The 12,454-nt window shown below is 40.8% G+C and overlaps 1 protein-coding gene across 1 annotated transcript; it reads right to left on the reverse strand.

Annotated features, from left to right (window-relative positions):
* Positions 1–407: 407 nt before the first annotated feature.
* Positions 408–5,858, reverse strand: wnt9b (wingless-type MMTV integration site family, member 9B). Its single transcript, XM_061232906.1, has 4 exons — positions 5,742–5,858; positions 3,738–3,991; positions 2,349–2,614; positions 408–869 (listed from the first exon to the last, which is right to left on the reverse strand). Exons 1-4 carry the CDS (start codon positions 5,825–5,827, stop codon positions 408–410), a joined length of 1,068 nt encoding a protein of 355 aa, XP_061088890.1. The 5' UTR covers positions 5,828–5,858.
* Positions 5,859–12,454: the final 6,596 nt, after the last annotated feature.

Raw genomic sequence — 12,454 nt, forward strand, 5'->3', positions numbered from 1 at the left:
GGGTGTGCCGTGAGATCATTCAGCTGTCATTTCCCTTTTACAGGCGTAGACGTTTCCTCCTTCCTGGAGTACTTAAGTTAGAAATGGGGAATATTTCATGCTTCCCAGTCTCAATGAAGTCTAGAGGGCAAAGCTTGTCCAGCCTCTGAAGCCATTTTCACTAAAGAAAACTGAGACACGTGGTATTACAAGAAAGTTCCCGTGCCACCACTTCAGTTGCCTTCATTTTTTCTGCTATCTCCACCTCACTTGTCTCAGCTTCCAAAAAGCTGCTTATCCCTGTCCTCCGAATTCCGCCCAAATCCATACAGAAGGTGATTCCTCTTCTTCAACCTTTGTGTTTTACATGGCCGACACTGTCTTCTCAGTTCCCACACTCATTTCTCTCCCTTACACCCCCCACCCCATCAATGTTTTTTACATGTGTACACCTCCTCCTCTCTCAGGCAGGTCTGGCACTCTACGTGGCAGCACCAGCGCACCTGGCAGTGGCAGGACAGGGTGGTGTGGCGCAGGGCCGTGTTGTAGCCACGCCCGCAGCACAGGTTCTGGCAGCTGGTGTCCTTGGCGCACGGCCGCCCGGCCGTCCCCGGGGAGTATCGGGAGGGCCGGCAGAAGCTGGGCGAGTCCTCCAGGTAGACCAGGTCCATGGGCCGGGGGCTGTGGCTGTGCCGCCGGGGCCCGGCCAGCTCCGCCTCCCCCGTGGCGGCGTTGGTGACGCTCAGCACGCGCACGGCCGAGTCGTAGCGGAACTTGAGGAGGCGGCCGGTGTCGTGGAAGGGGGAGAGCTGCTTCCAGCAGGTGCGCACGGCGCAGGAGCCCGAAACCCCGTGGCATTTGCAGGTGGTCTTCAGCCCGCTCTTCACTGCCTGAGGAGCGGGGGACGAGACAGAATGAGAGGCATCACTTTCATCCGCCTGATTTATTAGCAAATTTCCTGTCTCGTATGCTAAGCTAAGCAAAGCAATAGTGAAGCAGTAAACTACGGCATGCCGCGGGTATCGTGTAGCCATCTCGGATCAGATCTCATGGATGATGGATGCCTTGTATACAGGAGTTCACCCAGCTCAGGTCTCCAGCTTCAACAATCAGCAGATTCTGTTTATTAGTGTTTTGACACCGGCTATCTATTATGTAGCTTACAACATGGGATAATCCTTCCCCTTACAGATACAGATCCCCAGACTTTCTGATGGTACAAATTCATAAGAAATGTGGAGATTGGGCCACATAGTCTCGACTGCTACTGTGTGCATTGTAACAGAATTGAATGAGCTGTGGGAAACAGCGGCCAGAGTGGTCAGCAAGAAAGAGCAGCAGCAAGGGTGGCCTGGGGTAGGTCATGTGGCAGTGGGGTCGTTCTAATGGCAAGGGGCAGGAACAGCCTGAGGCAGCGGCAGTGTGTGTGAAGAGGTCAGTTGAATTCCACCCTGAACAGGTATGAGCCCCCAGGTGCCGCTCACACTCAGAACATTAGTGAGCTAATGACACAGGCAGCTGCCCGCCATCTTGTTTCTGCTGCTAACGAGTGCCCGCTTCTTACCTCAAGACCTGGTGTTATCTGACCTTATAGCTAGAGTCCAAGGAAGATAAGAATTTCTGTTTGTTTTTAGTTCTTTATGTTTTGTTTCACATTTGTTTTTTCTGGATGTACAACAAAGATATAACCCGGTGGGTATTTCTTCACTTCACTATGGAAGGAACTGCCAAGGGGCTGAGCTGTGAATTAGAACTTTAAGCTCTGAAAGATGTTTGGTAGGTGCAAAAACAAGTGGAGCGGGAATGTTCATTTGGTTGTAATATATGATGTGGATTGATTAAGTATATATAGCACAGTATACAGTATGTGGAAAAATGTGAGCTCATATATTAGAAGGCAACAGTTATTATTGCTGAAGGGAGCCCTTTAATTTTCTGAAGCTCATGTAGCAAGCTTTATCATGCCTGAGAACACCTGGATTCACTCTGAGCGTCCCCTGACCTGAGTCTCTCATAGTCACACTCACAAATACGGCACTTTATCGCGAGCCCTTGAAAGAGGGTGCGGAGGAGCGTCTATAGTTGTTCTTCACTGGGAGACACAGACAGGCACAGTCCTATATGTGCTCCTCCAGTATTCAGCAGTGAACAGAGCTGAAGGGGCTCTGTTTCAGGTAGAGTATTGTCGTATTTTTAAAATAAATTAATTCATTCGGTCAATGCACAATTTTCAAGGCTGAAATCTGAAAAAGGTTTGTAGTGGACCACAATCAGGAAATGACGATTGAGATTCTACCCCATAACTGCTTTCCTGTGGTCTTGTTACTGAGTCTTTTTAAATGTAATTTTAATGTCCTCGGCTGACTCACCCGAACTCCCACGTTGATGTTGTGAGAGTCGATCTGTGCCCTCAAGTCCTTACTGACCCTCTTCTGCCCCAAGAAATTCTTGAGGAACTTGGTGCTGTACTTGAGGTTATCACCACAAATGCCCCACTGCCAGGCTTCGCGGTGTTCCAAGTCTGATGAGTCGTCGCAAGTGCAGCGTTCCATCCGACCAGAGCTGCACGCTTTTGCCAACGCGTGGGTCAAGGCTGCTGATGACACTGCCAACAGAAACGCTGTCTCCTTGAACCCTGAGAGAGATACGGCCATTTCAAGGTGTTTCAAAAATAGTAATGTACAGATATCATTTTTCATTATAATAAAATGCAAATTTGTATAATATAATGAGTAGGCCTACTAATGTGTGATCCTGTCGGACTGTTTGTCTATTTTTGTCATGTCTGTCTTGTATACAATTTCAAGGGGGCATGGCAATGATATAATTAAGCAGTTTATACAAAGACGCACACTTGAACCTGATGTCACTGTTTCTGGGATTGCTAGATAATAAATACATTCAGTTTTAAGTTTTGTCGTCATGCCTTACATGTGTGATTAGTCGTCCTCGCAACTTCAGCGCGCGCTCTCGTTTGTATTTGCTTAGCCTAAAGCAATCAGTATGGTGTATTTCGATCTAATTAATTATTATTTTGACTAGGAAGAGATTTTCCCAGATGAAAGCGAGTAATTTCACCGCCCTTTTCCTCTGGGAACTGGGCGCTTTTCCTAGCTAAAAATAGGCTAGTACAGTGCTTCCTGGGACTGCCGCACAGAAACCAAGGTTTTCAAATATCTTGTTATTACTTACTCCTTTGGTTTGTTGTAGGCTATGTCCTTACTAGATATAGGTTTTTTCGCACGTGTTGCCCCTCGGCCGTATATTCAAGTTGCATTATTTTTCTAAGTGATGATTGTGTCTACCGGAAAATGACAGATAATAATCTTCAGTGATGTAGCCTATAGGAATCCAGATTAGATTGGAATGATTAGATTAGCACATCTCTTTAATCTAATATTTGTGTGCCTGTAGCCTAATCATTTATTGCTATAGTAAACTATAGTAAAATGGCTGCCGGACTGGTGTAGGTTTATGATAGCCTAATCTTTATTTCATTTCAGGTGAATGCATTGCCCAACTTCTTGTTCCCTCTCGAGAAATGTACCCTCCTCAGTCGAAATGTAGCCTATTCGGTATCCACAGCCATTGACCATATAACTGGATTAAATGTGAACATGTGAAATGCCGTATGCCATGTAATATAGGAAACATTATCTTTAAAGCCTTGTTCCGTTCCATTTCAATTATTCCCCATGGTTCATCTTGTACAGGCTAAGCACTTTATGATAGAGGCTGAAGTCACCGTCTCGTCTCACCTCGCTTTAGCAGACTTCCTCGGCCGTCGAGGCTGCAGTTCCACCTCTCGTTTCGGAACTGGTACCGACATTCCAAGAGACTAAGGCGCACAGACTCCCGAAGTGTTTCAGCCAGACCCGGCTCCCGTCGGCAAAGACGCTTCTGTCGGCGAGTTAGGGTCAGCTGCTCACATTGCTTCAGGTGCGCTTTACCCGAGGGAGACTCGTTTGATAACGGTGCTGGTAGAAACACCAGTGGCTCCCTGCCTGTCAGCCTTAAGGAGGAGAACAGATTGAACGTGCAAATGGATAGTTAATTATCTCAGCAATATAGTTCTAAATATAAACCGAATTGTAGTTTGTGTTCATTCAACTGTAAAAAGTTTATATGAGGCCACGAGGAATCAAATGTAGGCTAGCTGCTCTATTAGAGCTGATTTAACACTGAACATTTTAATTGACATCCCGCCCCCCGTCCCGAATAAAATCGTTCGTTATTCTATCGTTGACAATACAAATCGTTTAGAACTCTAGCCTGATTATTCTAAGCCAAAACTGCCCGTGACCGTGATTAAAATTAAAGTCGTTTGTACGCTTTTTATTAGGCCTATTACTTAAAATGTATACAAATGAAACGCATTATATAATAATAATAATAATAATAATAATAATAATAATAATAATAATAATAATAATAATAGTTGTAGGCCTAGTAGTAGTAGCCTGGTATCTTTTTCTTTTTTTTAAGTCCGCATAAGGGGAAACGGTGGTCTTAGCATGACCACTCCAATTCTTCACGTAGCATAATTAACGCTGCATAGTAGCTACAGACATTGAGAAGATAATATTCGATTAAGCAAAAAACATTAGGAGATGTACATAGCTACAATTCTAAATATGTTTTACGCGCAACTTAACTGATTGCTCTGAAGAGAAGGCCGTGGGGAGTGGGGACCGTGAGGACTCGGGGGCATGGCATTAACTCCAGACATGGGTAGTATACGTAGCCCTGGCTAAATTGTCAGGACAGTTGTTGAACCGTTTTGGTGCTTATCATTCTCATATTTAGTTGGCTACATTTCAATGTCCTACAGAAATGTATACAATCTATTTCCCTAGTCATTGCCATTCAATCAACTACATCGATACGGACCGTTACCATAGCTTTGAAGGTAGATAGGCCTAAATGTTTAAAAGTTCTCAGGGCATTTGAAAGCAAGAAATAACTTCTGCGAGACAAATAAATGAATACAGGAAATGATCACTCAGAAGGACCTGAGAGTTCTCTACATTAGCAATAAATTATAAACATTTAGGCAATTGTTCAACGTGCAGGCTACATATATAATTAATTTGATACATCAACTAATTGTATTGAATAATTGTATACACAGTATAATTTTATTTTATCAATAAATGTGTGTATATCATAATTATTTTCTATTGGGCCTACAGACAACTATTTTAAACAAATGTAAGTTCAAATATTTAGCATATCTGTCGCAAACGTGGCTCAGGTTTGGCACACAATGCATTCTTCATATTAACATACCTAGAACTAAATGTATAATAAGTATGAAGTAACATTTTTCTTATTTCAGCCATTAGAGCCAAAGTCTAAAATGTAACGGAAACCCATTTTTCTGCACCTAACATTGTACACATGTAATTTTTCTGTTAAACGAGACAGCGTGCAAAAGAGAGTAAAATGAAAGAAACGCACACAGCAGCTGAATTAAATTCGTTGTTTCCCCAAAAGCAATTATGCGCTCAAAAGTTCTTTCTGTGCTCGGTGGCAGCGAAATATAGCATCTGCGAGCACAGCTGGGAAACTCAGCATCTTTATACTTTAGACTTGCAATACGGCACAGGATATTAAACGGTTTTCCACAAGCCTTTGAATAAAAACTGCTATTTATATTTGCTGTTAACCCGCACATCATTATCAAGCAAAGGAACAATGACAAAAAACCAAGCATCCCTTTCCCAAAGGAACATGGAAAAAAAGGGGAGAACGCAGCTGACCCGAAATAAGCTGACGTCTGTGAGAGGAGGATGCAGAGTGCAATAAGTCGCAGCAAGCAGGCAGTCCTCGGGAGCCTGGTGCACATGATGCCGGATAAGCGCTGCTCTTCATCTCGGTGTTTCTCCGCTGAGAAGTCTCCACTCCGCAGCCAGCGCACCTCTTAAAGGGACCTGTGCCCAATTCACCCCAGGGCAGGCGCGGTCCCGAGAGGGGCTTGGCCTCTGGGGATCGCGCAGCACTTTCATTGGCTAACTCGAGTTAGACGACCCACCTACTAGCTGTGATCCCTTTTCAATGGAGGGGAAGAAGACAGGTAAAACTACCTGTCGGAGCACAGTCAAGGGATTTATCTGCTATTTGTTGTGAAGCAACACATTAAAATGTTCAGTATTAAATCAACTTTTACACAGTATACGGTCGCTATTGGACTCATGTATCTACTCTGTTAGAATTGAATTAACACTGGGCATTTTACTGTGATCGGAAATAAACACCATGAACACATTCTTGATGAAAAGGGTATTTTTGTTTTGCTTTTCTGTTCAAGTTAGATATTGTTTCCACTTTGTGGGTGTGATGTTGATGCTTATTCTGTTGCCAATGATCTTCATGATGATGACAATGATGAGGAGTTGATATCATGATATTTTGCACCTGGCTGCTTTGGGAACCATACCTGTGTGTGGCTGGATGTTCATCATTCTCCTCTGTTCATGAATAAAATGATAGTCCAATTGTTATGACTCTACTCTGCTCTGCTGTACTCTGTTGGTTTTTATAGCCATTCATATAATAATAATAATAATAATAATAATAATAATAATAATAATAATGTATATTGGTATGGATATTGTAAATGCATTCTGTAGCAATTTAGACAGTGTATACTTCCCACTGCTCATGGACATCCTAGATCAGGTGTAAGTGAGTTCTTAGCTTGGCAGCTGAGTTCAGGTTGCCATTGTTTTTGGATACTATTGTTGAACTGCCATCCCAGTTGTTCACATTAATTTATTTATAGATTATCTCAAGACTGGTTTTAATTTTACTTTAAGGGAACCATGAAAAAAAACCTTTCCTCCTTTTAATTGAGAGTAATTTATCTTTCAACACATTAGCCATATAGTTTGGTCTATTCGGGGCTGATAGATACTAACAGCTTGGTGACCTCAAATTTTGAGCCTCGTGTTGCCGTTTTAACATTACAAAGAAAGGTTCCCACCCTGACATCGAATATTGCAAGCTTATGCTGTATACTCTCAGTGACCACTGAGGTACTTATTACATTTCTTCCAATTAGACTTATTGGTCTTCTGCTGCTGTAGCCCATCAACTTCAAGGGTGATGTGCTGTGTGTTCAGAGATGCTCTTCTGCATACCACTGTTGTAATGTGTGGTTATTTGAGTTACTGCCCTCTTCTTGTCAGCTTGAACAAGTCTGGCCATTATGCTCTTACCTCTCTCATTAACAAGGCGTTTTTGCCCGCAGAACTGCTGCTCACTGGATGATTTGTTGTGCATGGAAATCCCAGGAGATCAGCAGTCTCTGATATACTCAAACCACCTCGCGGGGAACCAACAATCTTATATACTCAAACCAACCTGTCTGGCACCAACAATGTTTTTTTCATTTCTGTTCCTGTGATGGTGGTAGTTGTTTTCATTTGTTAAATAGGAAGCCAGGTTTTCAGAATTTCAGCTATAAAATCTATAGACTTCCAGTGAGCCATACTGGAAGGAACTGGATTTTTACATGTCTAACTGGGGAGGCTGTAAGATTTGTGTAAATATTACTGTCTAGTATGAGTTATATCAATGATTAAGGAAATATACATGTGATTTATTTAATGTGAGGCCCCATTATTCTTCCCATTATATTTAAATCACCATTATATGTCTATTGTGCAACCTGTTGCTCTTTTGCTGCGTGACATTAATTCAATGGCATGATAACCTTGTATGCAATTTTGGATAAGAGCATCTGGTAAATAAATAAATGCATAAATAACACTTAATGTATTATTTAATCACTATTAACATTTATTACAGTGTCTGTGCTAAACAGACATTACATAATAAATATAATGCTAGTGCATGCACAGCAAAACAAGTCAACTGAGCTTTATTGCTGATTTCTGATATTCCAGGAATATTTATTAGTGATTCCTAAGGGTTTATTCAGACATGCACTACAGATGACTGTCAACAAAATATGTGCCAGGATAAAATTCCATTTGCTGGCAAAAATAATTGTAAGGTTCTGTTGCTGCTTACCTGAAGGGATATGTGGCTGCCAGTCTCATTGAAACAGCACATAAGCTGTTCTTTCATCATGGCCATAGCATCACCTAGTGGATACCCTCTTAACTACAAGGCAACTGCAAAGAGGACAGGATCTCCTTAAAGGTACAATAGGTAAGATAAACAGTGTTTTTGGTTTGAGGGTGTTTGTTGCTGCAATTCCTCTCTTGACTGTTAGAAGTCCAAAATTACCCATTATACCTTTAAATAACTAACTGAAATACTCAAATCTCAACCTGCTGTAGGAAGCACACTTCCTAATCCCGAATCCCACCATCTCCTCAATTCACATGCCACTCTCCCAACCACTCTATTCACACATAGCTTAACTTGTCCTCCCCAGCATTCTTCCAAGACTATATGGGGCATTCAACAGAAGTCATGCAAATTGCTGTCTTCTGATAAAAGTAAAAAATACACAAATATAATGAATTAAGTAGATCATTTTACGGTTTCATATAACCCAAAATATAAATCACAGTAATAATAGGTACATTGGTCAGAAACATTATTTGTCTAAACATTTATACTGTGCTTTGGGAATAGCTATACCCACTATCAACCATTAGATAGGTGCTTTAAAAAATAATACCTAAATATGTTTTTGCCAATTCTTTGACTAGTCTCATTTGATAAAGTATATAAATGTTCATTCATTCATTCATTCATTATCCTAACCCGCTTATCCTGAACAGGGTCGCAGGGGGGCTGGAGCCTATCCCAGCATACAGTGCATCCGGAAAGTATTCACAGCGCTTCACTTTTCCCACATTTTGTTATGTTACAGCCTTATTCCAAAATGGAATAAATTGATTTTTTTCCTCAAAATTCTACAAACAACACCCCATAATGACAACATGAAAGTTTTTTTTTTTTTTATTTTTGCAAATTTATAAAAAATAAAAAACTAAGAAATCACAGATACATAAGTATTCACAGCCTTTGCCATGAAGCTCAAAATTCAGCATCCTGTTTCCACTGATCAACCTTGAGATGTTTCTACAGCTTAATTGGAGTCCACCTGTGGTAAATTCAGTTGATTGGACACAATTCGGAAAGGCACACACCTGTCTATATAAGGTCCCACAGTTGACAGTGCATGTCGGAGCACAAACCAAGCATGAAGTCAAAAGAATTGTCTGTAGACCGCCGAGACATGATTGTCTCGAGGCACAAATCTGGGGAAGGGTACAGAAAAATTTCTGCTGCTTTGAAGGTCCCAATGAGCACAGTGGCCTAGTAATACAATTGTGCATGCAGAGAAAGCTACAGCAATATCTCTCATTCCGTGTGTGCGGAAACGTGATCGCAACATTGGACGGAACCAGTTCAAATGGAGCACAAGATTCGGTACAGTTTGTACGATGCTGTTACTTTAATTCACCCACCAACCAATGGGACCCAAAGAGGTGTCCATGCTATTCTAAAAATATTTTATGCAGTCAAACTTCATCAGACTCCGTCTCACCTCTTGATCTCCTCGCACCAACACTTGCAAGAGTTTATATGGCTGTGCCAACGCATGCATGCACACAGCAACCACTTAAGATGGGATAACAGGTTAAAGGATAAAGAGTATATACAGTGAACTCCACAATGCTGGAGACAAATTGTATTTATACATTTAGATTTCACCAGGTAGAAATTACAGGATGTTTTATAGCCACCCCATTTCAGGGCACCACCATTAAATTGCCAAGAAAATATATGTCGGTCCAAAACATTTTGGAATTCACTATCATTAGTCAGTGTCTTAAGCCACTGCTTGTGACATAAATGTACATGACTGTTCTCATCTAGTGTATCTTATTCTTTCTTTCCCAGTTGCAATTATGAATTACAACTGCTGCACTAGCCCATTGATGAAATGTCCTCAGCCAATTCAGGACGGTAAGGCCTTGAAAGTGGTCAAAGACTTTGCTGTTCTGACGTCAACAGGAAGGTCATTCCACCACAGTGGGACCAGAACAGACAGCAGTCGTGACCGAGAAGTGCAGGTGCGATGAGGGGGAGGCGCCAGACGTCCAGAGGTGGCAGAACGGAAAGGACTGGCAGGTGTATAGGGTCTGATTAGCTTTTGGATGTATTCTGGGAACGATCCCTTAACTGCCTGGTATGCAAGCACCAATGTTTTAAATTTGATGCAAGCCATAGCAGGCAGCCAGTGGAGGTTGGTGAGCAGGGGGGTGACGTGAGAGTGTCGTCATGTCACATACGTGATTGATCAAATACAATAAGGCTGCTGGCTTTACAATGGCATTGGGTGGGTTTGTGTTCCAAAGAAAGAAAAAAATGGAAGAAGCCAAAGTATCTTATGTTCAGTAAAGTTATACAGTCTTGTACAGATGGAAAGTTTTCTAAATGTTTTAAATATTAATCATTGCAGATGAAAACTGTCTGGGCTAATCAAAAACAGACACAAAGACAAAATAGTCTTTTTTTTTTAATACAGAAAGTGACTTCACAATAACCCAAACTATCTAATTAGCTGTGAGACCTTGGTTTCCACAGTGTGAGGCTATAACAAACAACAACAACGAAAAGTCCCTGATGTCACACTCCACCAGAAATTGTAAAGTTAAGGGTAATCAGGTCTCCTCATGCCCACGGTATGATGTGCCACTTGGAAAATATTCAGCTTTGGTACAATCTGTAGACACAGGCTTTCAATGCATATGCTGGTTTTGTTACAGGTAATCTCTTGATCAATTAAGGCTGCAGAAACTTTGTTTAGGTTCTTCCATATATTTTCCTTAAAGGTACAATAGGTAAGATTTTTCTGTTAAAACATTGTTACAAGACCATTGTAAATCCCTTTGTATCATTGAAAAAGGCTCACTGGCATGTTGACCCTCTACCTGTGTTTATAGTCCTTAAATTCGGGTTTCAATTATATGCAGTTGACAGGTCGGCACTCTGTACCAAAACATTGTATAGCTGTACAATAATTCAAGCTCATTGGTTGAAAATTGGTTCTAATTTCCACAGCCAATGGTGTTTCAACATCAGTGCGTTCACAGAGAAGTGATGGGATAACAGTGTTGTGGTTTGAGCGTGTTTGTTGCTGCAATTCCTCTCTTGACCATTAGAAGTCCGAAATGACCTATTGTTCCTTTAAACTTTTATTAACACAATACAGGTTTGCAATGCAGATTTGGCTCCTTGGTTTAGTTTCAGTGATCAGACGCCTACAATGTGAGCAGTTAACTGATTTTACCTATCTGTTTATAACTGAACCAATTAAAAATGTATCCGCGTTCTATAGGAAGAATTTTGAATCATTTTCACTGGGCCACCAGTTTGTCATGTGGTTGTGTTCTTGCATGTACTTCAGACCTCAAGAGGTTGATAGTCTCTTTGTCAAGCTACCTGTCACATGACTATCCTGACTGCACCACCACTATCATCTATGCTGATTATTGGCACCCTTCATAAATATGCACAAAATGTGCTGTAAACTAAGAACATTTTAGTTATTGACATAAGCTTTATTTTCCAACATGCGTAAAGTAGGGCACTTTATTAATTACTCAAAGCAATCAACCAAAGTCTTATATCTTAGTTTTATATTTTAAAAATGTATTTCCCCAAAAAACAGGTTCCACAATTATTGGCACCCCTGATTTAATACTTTGTGCAAACACCCCTGGCAAAGATGACAGCCATGAGTCTTTTCCTATAATTTGTGATAAGGTAAGATAAAGGTAAATTAACATACTTTTCAGTACATTTCTGTATTATAAATCTTTTTTTGATTGGTCTTATGTAATATTTCAATATTTTGAGATACTGGATTTTTGATTTTCATGAGCTGTAAGCCGTAATCATCAAGATTAAAACAAAAAAAGGCTTGAAATATTTCACTTTATGTGTAATGAATCTAGAATACCTGAAACTTTTTTCACTTTTTGACTTCAATTACGGAAAAAATGAACTTTTCCACGATATTCTAATTTTTTTGAGATGCACCTGTATATTATCAAAGATGTTGAGTATAATAAGGTAATATCAGGGCCACAGTTCAGTATTAGAGGCCTTTGCAAATGGTTTACATACCTGAGCTTGCATGTCAGAAGAGGTGGAAATCAGGAAATCAAAAGAGAGAAAACAAAACAAACTAAAGGAATCTCTAGGAGTTCTACAGTGGCCTGAAGACACAGCACTACATTACAATGGGAGGTGTGGGACAAGTGGTCCTATTTTGTGTGATTTTGTATGCGCGCACTCAGAATTCTAATTGCATTTTTTATGTGGTTCTTTGGGTAAACTATTTGCAGTAAGTTTAAAAACATACATTCTGTCAACTGGGTTTTTAGTGGGACATGACGATACTATATGACTGAGCACACTTTTATGGTCAAATTGTAGCAATGTTAAAACATACACTCACTGAGCACTTTATTAGGAACAT

The sequence above is a fragment of the Conger conger genome, chromosome 2, assembly GCF_963514075.1.
Source record: "Conger conger chromosome 2, fConCon1.1, whole genome shotgun sequence".
NCBI classification, from domain to species: domain Eukaryota; kingdom Metazoa; phylum Chordata; class Actinopteri; order Anguilliformes; family Congridae; genus Conger; species Conger conger.

Bases quoted from the DNA above. Each gene is read 5' to 3' on its own strand.
- wnt9b (XM_061232906.1), bottom strand. From the start codon at position 5,827: ATGTGCACCAGGCTCCCGAGGACTGCCTGCTTGCTGCGACTTATTGCA. The intron at 3,992-5,741 runs GTCAGCTGCGTT...CTCCTCCTTAAG, and splicing joins CAGACGTCAGCTTATTTCGG to GCTGACAGGCAGGGAGCCAC. The intron at 2,615-3,737 runs GTGAGACGAGAC...TATCTCTCTCAG, and splicing joins AGGAAGTCTGCTAAAGCGAG to GGTTCAAGGAGACAGCGTTT.